At 36.3% G+C, this 13758-nt stretch overlaps 1 protein-coding gene across 1 annotated transcript in view; it reads right to left on the bottom strand.

Annotated features, from left to right (window-relative positions):
- The window catches only part of BRDT (bromodomain testis associated), a 48469-nt gene extending 34922 nt beyond the window's left edge, over positions 1 to 13547 (bottom strand). The window contains exons 1-9 of the mRNA XM_027113940.1: positions 13353 to 13547; positions 12468 to 12605; positions 10621 to 10735; positions 6201 to 6370; positions 5179 to 5529; positions 2422 to 2550; positions 1192 to 1380; positions 381 to 553; positions 15 to 304 (exon numbers count right to left, since the gene is read on the bottom strand). Of these exons, the coding sequence (XP_026969741.1) occupies positions 15 to 304; positions 381 to 553; positions 1192 to 1380; positions 2422 to 2550; positions 5179 to 5529; positions 6201 to 6370; positions 10621 to 10735; positions 12468 to 12605; positions 13353 to 13541 (1744 nt within the window). The 5' untranslated portion in view covers positions 13542 to 13547. The remainder of the gene's footprint in view (positions 1 to 14; positions 305 to 380; positions 554 to 1191; positions 1381 to 2421; positions 2551 to 5178; positions 5530 to 6200; positions 6371 to 10620; positions 10736 to 12467; positions 12606 to 13352) is intronic.
- Positions 13548 to 13758: the final 211 nt, after the last annotated feature.

Below are 13758 nucleotides of genomic sequence, written 5' to 3'. Positions count from 1 at the left end.
AAAGAAATACATACCATGAGGTTTTACTGGTCTTTTTCTCAGACATGCAGCAACATATTTTTCCAGTTCTCTCAGTGTTGATGCTGTCAGTGTTTCAAAGTCTATATCTATCTCATTAGGGCTGGAATTTCTCAGTGAAGGCTCTCTGCACAGTATTATATGAACGACATGCCCAAGTTTATCTCCAGGGAGTTTGTTTATATCCAAGCTTAACTGTCTTTTCTCATCATAGTTCATAGGTTTAGCATTATCTTTATCTTCAGATTTCGCAGCGAAGACCTGTTGTTTCCCCTTCTTTGGCTGACTGTAACAAAAGTTAAATTTAATCAAATGTATTTTAGATAATGTTATTTTAATAAGGCATCATTAAAGATACTTACTTGCACTTGGACTTTTCCTTTAATTTTATTTGCTTAAACTTTTTCCTTGGATTTTCACCTCTATTATCAATCTTTTCTTTTTTCTTTTCCCTTTTAGACTTCTCATTCTTTCTCTTTCGCTTATTGAAAGGTACTTGGGACAGAACCGGTAGCTGTTGATGAACAGCTTTAAGCTGATAAAGGAAAAATTCTTTAAACATTCATGGCTCTAAATAATTAAAGACAGTAGAAAAAAATGAAGGCACTCAAAAGTCAACATTATCCTTTGTGAAATTCATTTCCTTCAGGTTGATATTTCATTTCACAAATTCATTATTTTGAAAGGCGTATGTTAAATTTCAAAGACTACCATGTACTCAACCCATAAACTTAAATATTCATATAAAAACAGAACAAGAATCATTAATTTTTCCAGGCAGTCTTAAGTCTTAAATCATTGATTTTTCAGGATTGAGCTCAAAGCAGGTTAACATTTTATCACAAAAGATAACAAATGTTAAATAAAGATCTCATCCATAAACTATCCAGGTTATGTCATATAAATTGTTTCAATGAGAATTGTGATTAGGCATTTATTGTGATTAGGAATTGTGATTAGGAATATAAATAACAGAATTTTAAGATGTATATATTTTTGAGTGGGAAAAGACTATTAAACATTAAAAATGTGCCAAGAAGTAAATAAAGTCACAGTTAATACGTGATCTAAATATAACAGCTTTTAATCTACAAATAGGATTTTATAATAGATCAGCAGCAGCAGCAGCTCATAGAAAGAATATAAAAACTTTGTATCAATATAAACAACTACCTGCTCCTGAAGCTTTTCAAGACTCTGAGCTTGTTCATCTTCAGAATCACTAGAAGAGTCACCTGCAGAGGAAGCTTCACTACTCCTTTCTCTACCAAGGGTTTCTGTGGTATCTGTTTTGATGTAACATACAGGCATACTCTCAACAGGTTCATCTGGGATCTTTGCAAAATGCATTTCGAAAACATCCTATAATGGAAAATCAGACTGTTAAGGTCTTCTGCGTTTCTGATTTAATGCAGCAATAACACCTTTTAAGAAAAGGTACATTACAGTGTCATTTTTTTTTTTCTGTCTGTACCTCACAGCTTGCCAGATCCCAGTTACCCGACCAGGACTGAACTCGGCCCCTCGGCAGTGAAAGCACAGAGTCCTAACCACTGGACTGCCAGGGAATTCCCTCAGTGTCTTTTTTTTTTTTTTTTTTTTGCGGTACGCGGACCTCTCACTGTTGTGGCCTCTCCCATTGTGGAGCACAGGCTCCAGACGCACAGGCTCAGTGGCCATGGCTCACGGGCCCAGCCGCTCTGTGGCATGTGGGATCTTCCTGGACCGGGGCACGAACCCGTGTCCCCTGCATCGGCAGGCAGACTCTCAACCACTGCGCCACCAGGGAAGCCCTTCAGTGTCATATTTTGATGAGAATTCTATTTTTCCTTGTGGTACTCATTTCACAATATATACATATATCATAATGTATACCTTAAACTAATACAATGTCAATTATATCCCTATAAAACTGGAGGACAAAAAGATTTACCAGAAATATAATAAGACTCATGCTTCCCTGCCTACCAACCTTAGCAACTTTTCTCCATTTTTCCAGGTAAGACAGACCTCTCAGATTATATAGGGGAAGTCCTTTTAAGATCTGCCCTGTGGCTGGTGCATCATTCTACTACCTGCCAATGGCTTAGCCTCAGAAGTCCTTGAGCCTTCCCTTCAGTGGGACACTGACTGCAGTCAACCCTCTCTCAGATACCTACTGTCCTCTCTTCACTACTACTTCCCCAGTACCTTCTATATGTAGGGCAGCTTCATTAACAGATTTACTACGAATGGATGCTATGCCTCAGAAAACAAACAACCCCCACAATTTTAAGAGTCTAAATTATGCTTTACTACTTGGTGGGGGTGGGGGGTATATTCTTTATCTCTTGAGTTATGGTTCTAAAATTTTTAAACTATGTTCAGAGGAAACTCACTTTCAGAGCACAAGTAAAAACTCACCTGAAGCATTCTTGCCATTGTAACTACTTCATGATCTGGAGGACTGTATTGGTAGCAATTCATGAACATTAATCTAACATCTGCAGCAAATTCATACGCATGTTTATATTCTTGGTTATCCATTTTTGCCTAAATTAAGGAAAAATTACAGGATTCATCAACAATATAGTTCAATAATTGTTTGAGCACCTATGTTAAGTGTTTATATTATGAAATAATTCAAACATACAGAGGAATAATAGATAATACCAAAACTAGATACCCACCATCCAGATTTGACAAACATTAAAATTCTGCTACGCTTGTTTTGTATTTTTAGACTTTGAAAAAATCCAGTAAATTTTGACAAGTAGAGACAAAGGAGGGTGTTTCAAGTAAAGAAGAGAACAGGAACAAAACCACAAAAGCAGGAAAAAAACAGTGTTTCCAGATAATCTTGGATAGACCAGTTTGATTGTGGGAAAACAATGAATAAATAAACTCCTTAAATGAGCCTTGAACATCTAAATGAAAGGTTTATACTGTATTAAAATTCTCCTGGGAATGAAAAGACATTAAAAATTGAACAGAAGAGAAATATCAGGATGGGTTACATTTTTAGGTAGCTGCATATAAAGTGGATAGAAGTGAGGATACAGAGTAGCCAGTTAGGCAGCCACTATAAAAAGAAAAATGAGCAGTCAAGAAAATCCTATAGACTGCTGGGCAAAACAAGTGTATATTAACAGACAATCCATGAATAAATACAAAAGGCCAATAAACAAATACAGCATGCCAGACATCATTTGTAATTAAAGAAACACAAAACTAAAACAAGAAACATAATTTTCTACCACTCAGATCACTGGCAACTGGGAATGATTTCGGAGAACTAAATTAAATAAAGTCACTATCTTCTTATCCCTGGAATTCTATGATAGCCTCCTGAATAACCCAGTCTCCACATTGCTGCTATAGAAGTTACTGTAGGAATCAAATATGAGGACATAATCCTCATGTTTAATGCCAGCTCTAGGCCTCTACAATGAGGGTCTTTCATGTTCAAGCCCCCGTTTCCATCCAGTCTCATTTTCCCCTACTCACTGCTTCATATTGTGTCTCATGTTGGCTTAAATATTGTATTCTGGATGCTTTTATGATCTGAGGGCCTTCCAAGTTGCTCCCCCTGCCCGGAATGTCCTATAACTCAGGGGTCCCCAACCCCCAGTCCTGCTAGGAATAGGGCCACACAGCAGGAGGTGAATGGCGGGTGAGCAAGCGAAGCTTCATCTGCTCCTCCTCGTCGCTTGCATTATCACCTGAACCATCCCCCCACCGACCCGTCCATGGAAAAATTGTCTTCCACGAAACCGGTCCCTGGTGCCAAAAAGGTTGGGGACCGATGCTATAACTTACTAAGTCTTACTTATCCTTTAAGACTCAGCTCAGGTTTACCTATTTCAGGTATTGTTTCATGACTTCTCATGTAAGTATTAGGGGAAAGTAGAAAAGCATATTTTGAAGCGATAATGCTTAAAATTTTTTTAGAACTTAAAACATGAACTTCAGATTGAAAGCGATAATTTCCAATCAAGATGAATAAAATTAAATGCACAACCAGCGAGAGGAAAGACAGACTGCCTACAAAGGGATGACAAGTAGACTGACAGCAGACTTCCTAGCAGCAACAATAAATGCCAAAGGATATTGTCCTAGTGCTGAGGGAAAATAACTGGTCGTTCTAGAATTCTATAGTCAGTTAAAGAACCATTCAAGAATAAAGACAAAATACAGATACTTTCAGAGATAAGGCTATTAAGAGTTTACTACCTATAAATGCTCATGGAAGAACCACTGAAGTTGGCACTTCAGCAAAAAGAAACACTAAGAGGGGAAAGAGTAAGAAGCAAGAAATGAGGATAAGCACTAAAATTAGTAACATGTTAATAAACAATGTTGATGATGAAATAATAAAACAAAACTGTGTTTAAAAGAACCAAACTTCTAGACAATAATAAAGAACAGGGAGTACAATGAGTAGTCATTCAGGAGGAACACTGAGATAATGCATCATTTTGAAAATGCTACAGTTCTACTCTTTTAGTAGTTTCCCTTAAAATGAATACACATAATTAAATTTTTCCAATAATTTAAAGCTTCCAAATCAGCAATAAAGAAAACTTACCAATCTGGCAGAAGACCAAAAAATGCACAGAGGATTAGAAACCACATAAATGCCTTGCCAAAAAAACCTTTTTTGTGTTATAATTATGCAAATTAAAAATACTTTTAATATATAACAAGAAAATATCTACAAAGTAAAAATTCAGGGTAGAGTTGTATTACATACTGTAACTCAAACATTGTGGTAAATAACCATGAATGTGTTTGAACTGAAGAAAATAAAAACATAACACTTTAAAATGTTCCCATGGGGCTTCCCTGGTGGCGCAGTGGTTGGGAGTCCGCCTGCCGATGCAGGGGACGCGGGTTCGTGCCCCGGTCCGGGAAGATCCCACATGCCGTGGAGTGGCTGGGCCCGTGAGCCATGGCCGCTGAGCCTGCGCGTCCGGAGCCTGTGCTCCGCAGCGGGAGAGGCCACGGCAGTGAGAGGCCCGCGTACCGCAAAAAAAAAAAAAAAAAGTTCCCATGATTTACTTCAGGTGGTATGACTACTAGTGATTTTTTCTTTTATCCTTTTCTGAATTTTAAATTTATGATGACAAGATTACTTTTATAATCAAGAAAAGAAGTTCCTCCTATTAACACAACATTTACCTTGATGGTTCCAAGATCCATTGGATTTTTCACAATATCATTGTAGTTATGCAGTCCCAAAGCATTAATGTCAACAGGATTATAAAAGGGCCATGCATATGACAAGTGTTTCTTTGCAAGCATTTCTTTAAGAATCTCATTACAGTGCCTTAATTGTTCGGTTACTTGAACATTCTTTACAACTTTATATTGTTGCTGAGAATCCGTCAAAACATTCGTCAACACATTTTCTTTTATAGGTGGCATTTTCCCTGATTTTTTTTCTGTAAGTGTTGGGGAAGATTCACCACTTGCTTTAACTACTGAAGCTGTAGGAATTGTATCTGCTTTCCTCTTCATACCCTTTGTAACCTAAAACAAAACAATTTAAAAACAAAAAGAAAACTATATATAAGGTGACATTCAGAGCAACAGTTTTCACACTTTGATCATTACCCTTATCAGTTAAAAAAAGGAAATGATATTTAGCACCAATTCTTCCGTGTATTAGTAAAGGCTAATTTTTCTTTCATAGGTAAAATAAATAGTTCAGATATTTCCTTCCCACATCCCAAAGAACTGTCTGGTACAAACCTTTGAGACCAATGAAAGATGGGGGGAAAAAGTCATGGTTATATCAAAAAGTTTCTGAATACCTGAAACCAGCTAGGGTATACAATTTTAAAAAAGAAAATTATCAACCCACCAAGTTGTGAGCCAATAAAAGTTATATCACCCAAAAAAGAAAAAAAAAGTAGTTAGACAACTGATATTAATACTACAAAGATACTAAATCAGTTCAAATTCTACCTAAGGAATCTCTAAAATTTGGTTTGCCTCCCAGGTCTCTGTTCACAAAATGTACACAGACAAAAAGACTGACTGCTGTATGCTGAAGATCAATTTTCTTATCAACTTATAAAAAGGTATAAACTAACACACCATTGTAAAGCAATTATACTCCAATAAAGATGTTTAAAAAAAAAGGTACAGACATCACATCAAACTTACACTGAAACATTTTAATGCTACAGTAAACTTACTTGGGTGCCTGTTTGTGAGGCAGAGTTCAGTGGAGCACTTTGTGCCATGTTTGAAGGAGAAATAGATGCTTCGGGAAATACAGAGGGAATTGCTTGCTGCTTAATTATTTTTTCCAGTGCTTTGAGGGATTGTTTTTCTTTAACAGAAACTGCTGCATTCTGTTGAGTATCTAGTAAAGTGTGAACCAGAGTCAGTATCTGAGTAAAACATAAAACTATTTTTCTTTTAGCATTCTATTTTAATACATTTAGTTCAGCTTTTAAAAATATAAACACAGTTTACACTCCCATTCCCCTTTGAAACCCTCCCACACATACTTGCTGACAGTTAGACTGATTTAGATATAATACTGGAGACTTCAAAACCTGTTATATTAATGGTAGGTTTATCAATTTTATTCAAAAAGGTGCCTGGCTTAAACTCAGACTAACAGAGCTCTGTGATTTTAGCTTCAGGTTGCTGTAAACCCGAGCAAAAATTTCAGACGCCCTGGTGATAACTATGTGGTACTACGTGAGGTCTTCAGAATGCTCTGCATAAATATCCTAGGACATTTGTTTCAGATAGTCCATCACTGGCTAACACAGAACAACAGATGTGAACATAATTCTCTTATCAAAGGAACATTTGTGCATGTTCTTTTGCCCTATACGTTCCCAGACAGTGCTAGGACTGGAGACATTTGGATCACATCACCTTGAAATCTATTACAGTCAGCACTCAGTATCCATAGGTTCCACATCTGCGGATTCAACCAACCTTGGATACAACACTCAGAGGCAACCCACGGATACGGGGGACCACTGTACTATGCCATTTTATATAAAGAACTTGAGCATCCGAAGATTTTGGTATCCACGGATGGGTCCTGGAGCCAGTCCCTGTGGATTCTGAGGGATGACTATTTCAAAAGCCCATCCTTCCATCTAGGCAACTCTATTCTTCTAATTGCCCAGGCCAAAAACTTTGGAGTCATCTGTGACTCCACTCTCTCTCAAACCCAATTTCCAATCCATTAGCAAACTTTTTTGCTCTATCTTCTTATCCAGAATCCAACTATTATTATAGGTGGTAATAACCCTGAATTATTGCAGTAGCATCCTACAAGGCCTTCTTTCCTTCTGCTTTTTTTTTTTTTTTTTTTTTTTTGCAGTACACAGGCCTCTCACTGTTGTGGTCTCTCCCGTTGCGGAGCACAGGCTCCGGATGCGCAGGCTCAGCGGCCATGGTTCACGGGCCCAGCCACTCCACGGCATGTGGGATCTTCCTGGACCGGGGCACGAACCCGTGTCCCCTGCATCGGCAGGCAGACTCTCAATCACTGCGCCACCAGGGAAGCCCCCCGCTTCTGCTTTTTACATCCTATAGTCTGTTCTCAAAACAGCAAGCAAAGGGATCTTTTAAAATTCAAATAAGATCATGACACTCCTGCTCAATGTCCAGTGGTTTCTAATCTTCTCTCCAAGTAAAAGCCAAAGTCCTCACAATGGCTTGTAAGGAAACATGTGACCTCTCTACTTTTTCCCCCTACCTCTGCGCTCCTTCCAACCTCACTTTCTATCACCCTTCCCCTCACTTATTTCACTCCAGACTACTGGCCTGCTGTCCTCAAGTTTGGTAACCATAAGCAGACTATTTGCTCTGCCCGGCAGGAGACAGCCTCATGGCTCACTTCAACACTCCCTTCAGGCTTTACTCAAATGTCACCTTCTCAAGCCACCCTATATAAAGCAACCCTCTCTATTCCACTACTCTTTAGTTCTCTTATTTTTTCCATGTCATTATCATATTTGACATACAACATATAGTATCCCTGACTCTCCAAATTCTATAAATCTGGGAGTTAATAGAACACAGATGGATTTTATGAAAATATCTAATATCAAGTCCTGAAAAATACCTCAATATTTAGAGATTGAGTAGAAGAGGATGATAAGGCCAAGAAGACTATAGAATGGGAAGTAAACCCTCACAACTAGTGTGCACCAAGAAATAAAGGCATTTCAAGAGACAGCAGCCTTCTAAAGCAACTGATAGGGATCAAGTAAAATGAGAACAGAAAAATATTACTTAAATTTAGCAACATAAAGACTACTGACAAGAACCTTTCTAGTGATGTAGTAAGGCTAGAACCTATACTGAAGTGAGTTCATGAGTACGTAAGAGGAAAGCAAAAAACAGGACAGTGGCTGGAAGGATGTAGGGAAAAGATGAGTTTTAAAGATGAGATACTAGAGCATGTTTATAGTATAATAAAACTAACCTGATAGAGAATGAAAGATTAATGACGCATGAAACAAAGGGGATAACCAAAGGAATAAAATCCTTAAGAAGGTAAGGAGGGAAGCAAGATCCAGGTCATAAATGAAGGCAATGGCCCAAAGTGATGGAAGGGAAAAGGCCTTTGCCCTAGCTGAGCCCTCTGCCTGGAATGTTCTTTGTTCAAATCTTAACTTCTCAATGAGGCCTACTTTGAACCTATCATGTATGTCTCTCTTTCACTACTAGAATGTAAACTCCGAGATGGCAAAAGTTTTTGTTTTGTTCATTGATATATCCCAAGAATACAAAACAGTGTTCTGGTACATAAGAGGTACCCAAATATTTGTTCAATCAGTAAATCAACACCAATTCAATGTACTACTTAAAAAAATTTTTTTCTTTGCCATAAAGTATCAACATGTAACCACATTATTTAGACTAGCTACTGTCACATGGCAGTTTCCCTACCACTGTGCATGAAAAATGACATGACTTAGGCAGTAGAAAGCTCCTACTAAAAGTTACTTGGAAACCTAGACCTTCACACCAAAGCCCAATCCTACCTATCTGTCAAGGCCAAACTCAAGTTCTATCACCTCTAAAGCCCTTCCCAGCTTTTCCAGTGCAAGTCAATTTCTCACTCTTGAACCATAGCACACACCACGTGTAATTTCACCTGACACTTATTGTAATGCACTGCCTTATTATTTTAAAAAGTTTTATTTCTAACTTAAATTTAAACTGAGAGTTAGGGTGGTTATACTTTTTTGTAGTCCCAAAGTACGTGCCTTACAGGGACAAACATCCAAGTAGGTACTGACAGAAAAACAAAGTCAAAGAACTTTTGTCTAAGGGAAACCTATGCTTTTAGCAATAACCTGAGCACCTGAAATAAGTAGCTACAACTTAACCATCAAGAAACTGTTAAAGTGTTGTTTTAAAGGAAAACATTCTAAAGGTAAGTAATTTTCACCTTGCTAGAGATAATATTTTAAGTCAGCAATAATTATCACCTTGTTTTAACAATTTAAGTAACATACTGATCTATGTTTTTTGCCTCACAAGGGCTTATTTTAAACCTCTTGTGGAAACCTATGCTTATATGGTCAGACTTACGATCAATCTTCTCCAAAAATAACAAAATAAAAACTTTATTAAACAGTGAGTATCTCACAGGATGGATGGAAAGCAAGCTATAAGTCATGACCCATCCTAAAGATCTATTAACAACCAGCAAAAAAGTACATCATACTATCAATAAAACAACCTCAACCATCACCTGAATTGGTACAAGTCTCATATGTCCCAGCCACTTAACATATACTTTACAAAAATTTACAACCATGAAAGCTAAATATTTTCCAGATATTATAGATGAGGAAACTAACATGGAATGATTAAGTAACTTAACCAAGATTTACAGCTTCAGTGACCCAAAGATAAACCAACATTTGACCTATGACAATCTTGATTAACCTCTACAATAAACCCATCTGAATACTTAAGATTAATTTTATAACTTCATATTTAAATATTAGGATTATTAGCTGTAAAACATCTCCCCCTAAAGTTCTGAGTTAAGATCTAGGAAAAGAGAATCTTCAGACCCACCAGCAACACTTCATTCTTAGCTATGGGATCTTCTGACACAGAGAAATGCTGGCAATTTTGGCCCTCTTAATTAGTATAGCACAGATACATGATCTACTAAAATAGTAATAGTAACTGTGAATTACTTGGTGCCTACTAAGTGAATGGCACTATTCTATAGGAAACTTTGCTCCAAGGCCATAATCTATACAGTCCTCCCAATCTTGTATGATAGGCATCCTTGTGCTCAAGGTTTAGCAGATTGTTTAAAGGGACGTTTTAGATGTAAAAGGACTTCTAGATGTCTACCTCCTTTCAGGTATTTATTATTTATTTATTTATTTTTATTTATTAATTTTTTTGGCCATGCCGCATGGCTTGCAGGATTAGTTCCCCGACCAGAGATCGAACCCGGGCCCTTGGCAGTGAGAGTGCCAAGTCTTAACCACTGGACTGCCAGGGAATTCCCAGGGATTTATTATTTAATTATAGTCATTATACTTATACACACATTCAAATATATATGGAAAAGAGAAAGAAAGAGAACATAAACCTTTTCTTGCTTACCTTTCTTTATTCTTTCCTTACCACCCACAACTTGCTCTTCTTGTGGCATCTGAGATAATTTCTGTCTGAACAGCTTTTCTAGAGCTTGTGCCATAAGAACGATGTCATCTCCAGGCTAGAAAATATATAAAATGTAACATAAGTTTACACAGTATGGTCACTGTATCAAATTTCTATAATTCAGGCTGCCTTAGTGAAGGCAGTGCCATAGTACTCTTAGACAATATTTACTAAACAGTATTTATCACTTCTAAATTAAGTATAGCAGCTCGCATTTAAAATTCTAACATCCTACCCCTATAACTTCTAAAAAGGACTGAGGATGCCATTCTGAGCACTAAGGGTTAAAATCCAACCAATCCTACTAATACAAAAAGGTATTAGAAATTAGAATTTCTACCTTACAAATAGGATAAAGTAAAACTTGTTCATGGCTGTGAAAAGTACCTCATGGTTTGACTTGATGTGATTCAATTTTCAATTAACTAAGCAATAAAGTGACACTGTAGAGCTAAGTTTTTAAATCTTAACTATCTGCTTAGAAGTCTTCATCTTGCTTTACTTGACTACTGAGAAAAAACTAAATTACAAAGCAAGGCCTAAAGCAGACACCTATTTCTAAGTTAGGTAGTTCAGGAAAATTACTGAATTTTGTTTTAAAATATTAAATGTAAGAGGACTCTTTACAATTATTAAATTAAAATGAATTTGCCAATGGTACTTACAGAATACCATTAGCTCTGATTTTTAAAAAAAATCATAGTAGCTAATAGTCTTAAATCTATTATACATAAGGTGGCACTGATGATTACCTTGGAAACTAAACCAACATTTCTATTACATTTCAGTGTCACTAGTGATTTTGAATAAATGGAAAATAAGTTTTAAAAATTTTAGATAGCATAGAACAGCTTGAAAAGGATGCAGTACTTAGGGAAACAGGAATCCTATATGGAGGAAAATTGAATACACAAATCCAATTTTATGGATGAAGACAAAAGTGAAGATTAAGTTCAAAATGTCCACATATATTATCATACAGGCTAACACATTAACACAAATGCAAAACTACTACTGAGATATAACACAGTGTGTCTGATCTTTAAGTTAACTTGTATGAAGTTTAGAAGTATGTAATTTGGCCTTCCCTGATGGTGCAGTGGTTAAGAATCCGCCTGCCAATGCAGGGGACACGGGTTCGAACCCTGGTCTGCGAAGATCTCTCATGCCACAGAGCAACCTAAGCCCATGCGCCACAACTACTGAGCCTGCGCTCTAGAGCCCGTGCTCCCCAACAAGAGAAGCCACGGCAATGAGAAGCCCGCGTGCCCCGCTCACCGCAACTAGAGAAAGCCCGCGCCCAGCAACAAAGACCCAACTCAGCCAAAAATAAATAAATAAATAAATTTATTGAAAGAAAAAATAAGTATGTCATTTGTTTGGCTTCTTAGATTATAACTAGAGATCCATACCATAAAAATTTAACCAAGATTAGTGTATAATAAGATTTATCATTCATATTTTAACTAAAAAGGCAGAAGTGTAGTACAGAACATTTTGAGATAACACTTTATTCACAGAAACCAGCAATCATTAGTATTTTATTTTTTAAAACATAATAAGCCATTATAGCTATTCAGACAAAAATATAGCAAAAAATATGGCAAAATGAACAAACATTGATACATGAAAATTAGGAAATAAAGTAAAAAACATTGTCTTTAAAAATATGGAATGTACCCCAAATCAAGACTTGAAATTTGAAATCAGCACACTTGTTTATACATATCTCTTTGCTCTGTACGTAAGAGAAAAGAATTAGCAAGTATAGCATAAGGCCTACAGACCTTGTTGTATAAATAACAATTTGAAAACATTGTATTGAAGTCTTCTATACATTCCAAAGCTTTCACATAATATTTATGTTCCAAGCGTTTCCGGATTGTATTTAAATCCATTGGGTTTTTTATTATGGTGTAATAATCCTATGGTGTAAGAAGAAATTCTAAATGTTAGTAGTAAGAATGAATTCACTACAACAATTGGTACACAAATTTAAGAAGCTATACACCTGTAACTAGAGAGAGCAACTGATTAAAAGCGATAATATAGAAATCAAAACCTTTTGCGATGAGAAACAAAGTTGATTACCATGGCATTTTTCTTCAGAGAGAAGAAAAAAAAAGCCAATAAAGAAAGAATAACGAAAGAATATAAGAGTAGAACCATCCTGGAAAATAACAAGGGCATGAAGAAAAAGAAACTAGAATTTATGGAGTCTGACAAATCCAGAGTACAATCCCAGCTCTACAGTTTACAAGTTATATTACAAATTACTTAACCATTCTGTTATCAGATGGCTAAAATTCTTAATATAAGACCTAAAGTTGAATTCTGTATGTGAAACACCTAAGTCTGTCAGGACGTGTCAAGAGTGACTTCTTGGAGAAGGGAACACTTATGACAACCTTACACCAAAAGGTCAAGGGACATATGCTATAAACAAGAAAGCATATGTTGATACTTAAAATTTACCACAACTTGCTAAAATGAGAATTTCAATGCTCAGAAAAATGAGTTTTTTGTTTTAGGAAAAAATAGTCATTGGGATATTCTTTAGTGGTGCTGAATAATTTATTTATTAAGTTAAATATATTTCATAATATTTCTATCAGAGGATATTTACAGGGTTTTACTTGTTTTAAACTAATATAATTATAAGATACACTCACAGGCAACTTTAGTTTGACAGCATCCACAGGCTGCTGAAAAGGCCAGGAAAAACTATGCTTCCACAAAGCCTTCAGGACAACTTTTTGTAGATACTGCAGTTGATTCGTCAATCGCCCATTTTTCTTAGTATTTATATATGCTGGTGGTGGAGGGTTAACAATAGCTGTTTGTCGACTTGGCAGAGACATTCTCAACTGCTTCAAGTCCTTATATTCTAATGTTGTCTATAGGTATATGCCCTAAAAAACAAACAAAAAAAGAAACCAGAAAACAAACAACAAAAAAACTGAGTTATTTTCAAAGCACCTTTAAAATGGTTTTTATAGGAACAGAAAAGTTTTCTTCAAGAGTAGCAGATTTCATATTTTAAAGCATATCATGACTAGGGCAGCAAAAAAAAAAAAA

The sequence above is a fragment of the Aethalodelphis obliquidens genome, unplaced genomic scaffold (genome assembly GCF_003676395.1).
Source record: "Aethalodelphis obliquidens isolate GAN/ISIS:26980383/991018 unplaced genomic scaffold, ASM367639v1 scaffold13, whole genome shotgun sequence".
Classification (NCBI taxonomy): Eukaryota; Metazoa; Chordata; class Mammalia; order Artiodactyla; family Delphinidae; genus Aethalodelphis; species Aethalodelphis obliquidens.
This window is presented reverse-complemented; position numbering and strand designations above follow the sequence as displayed.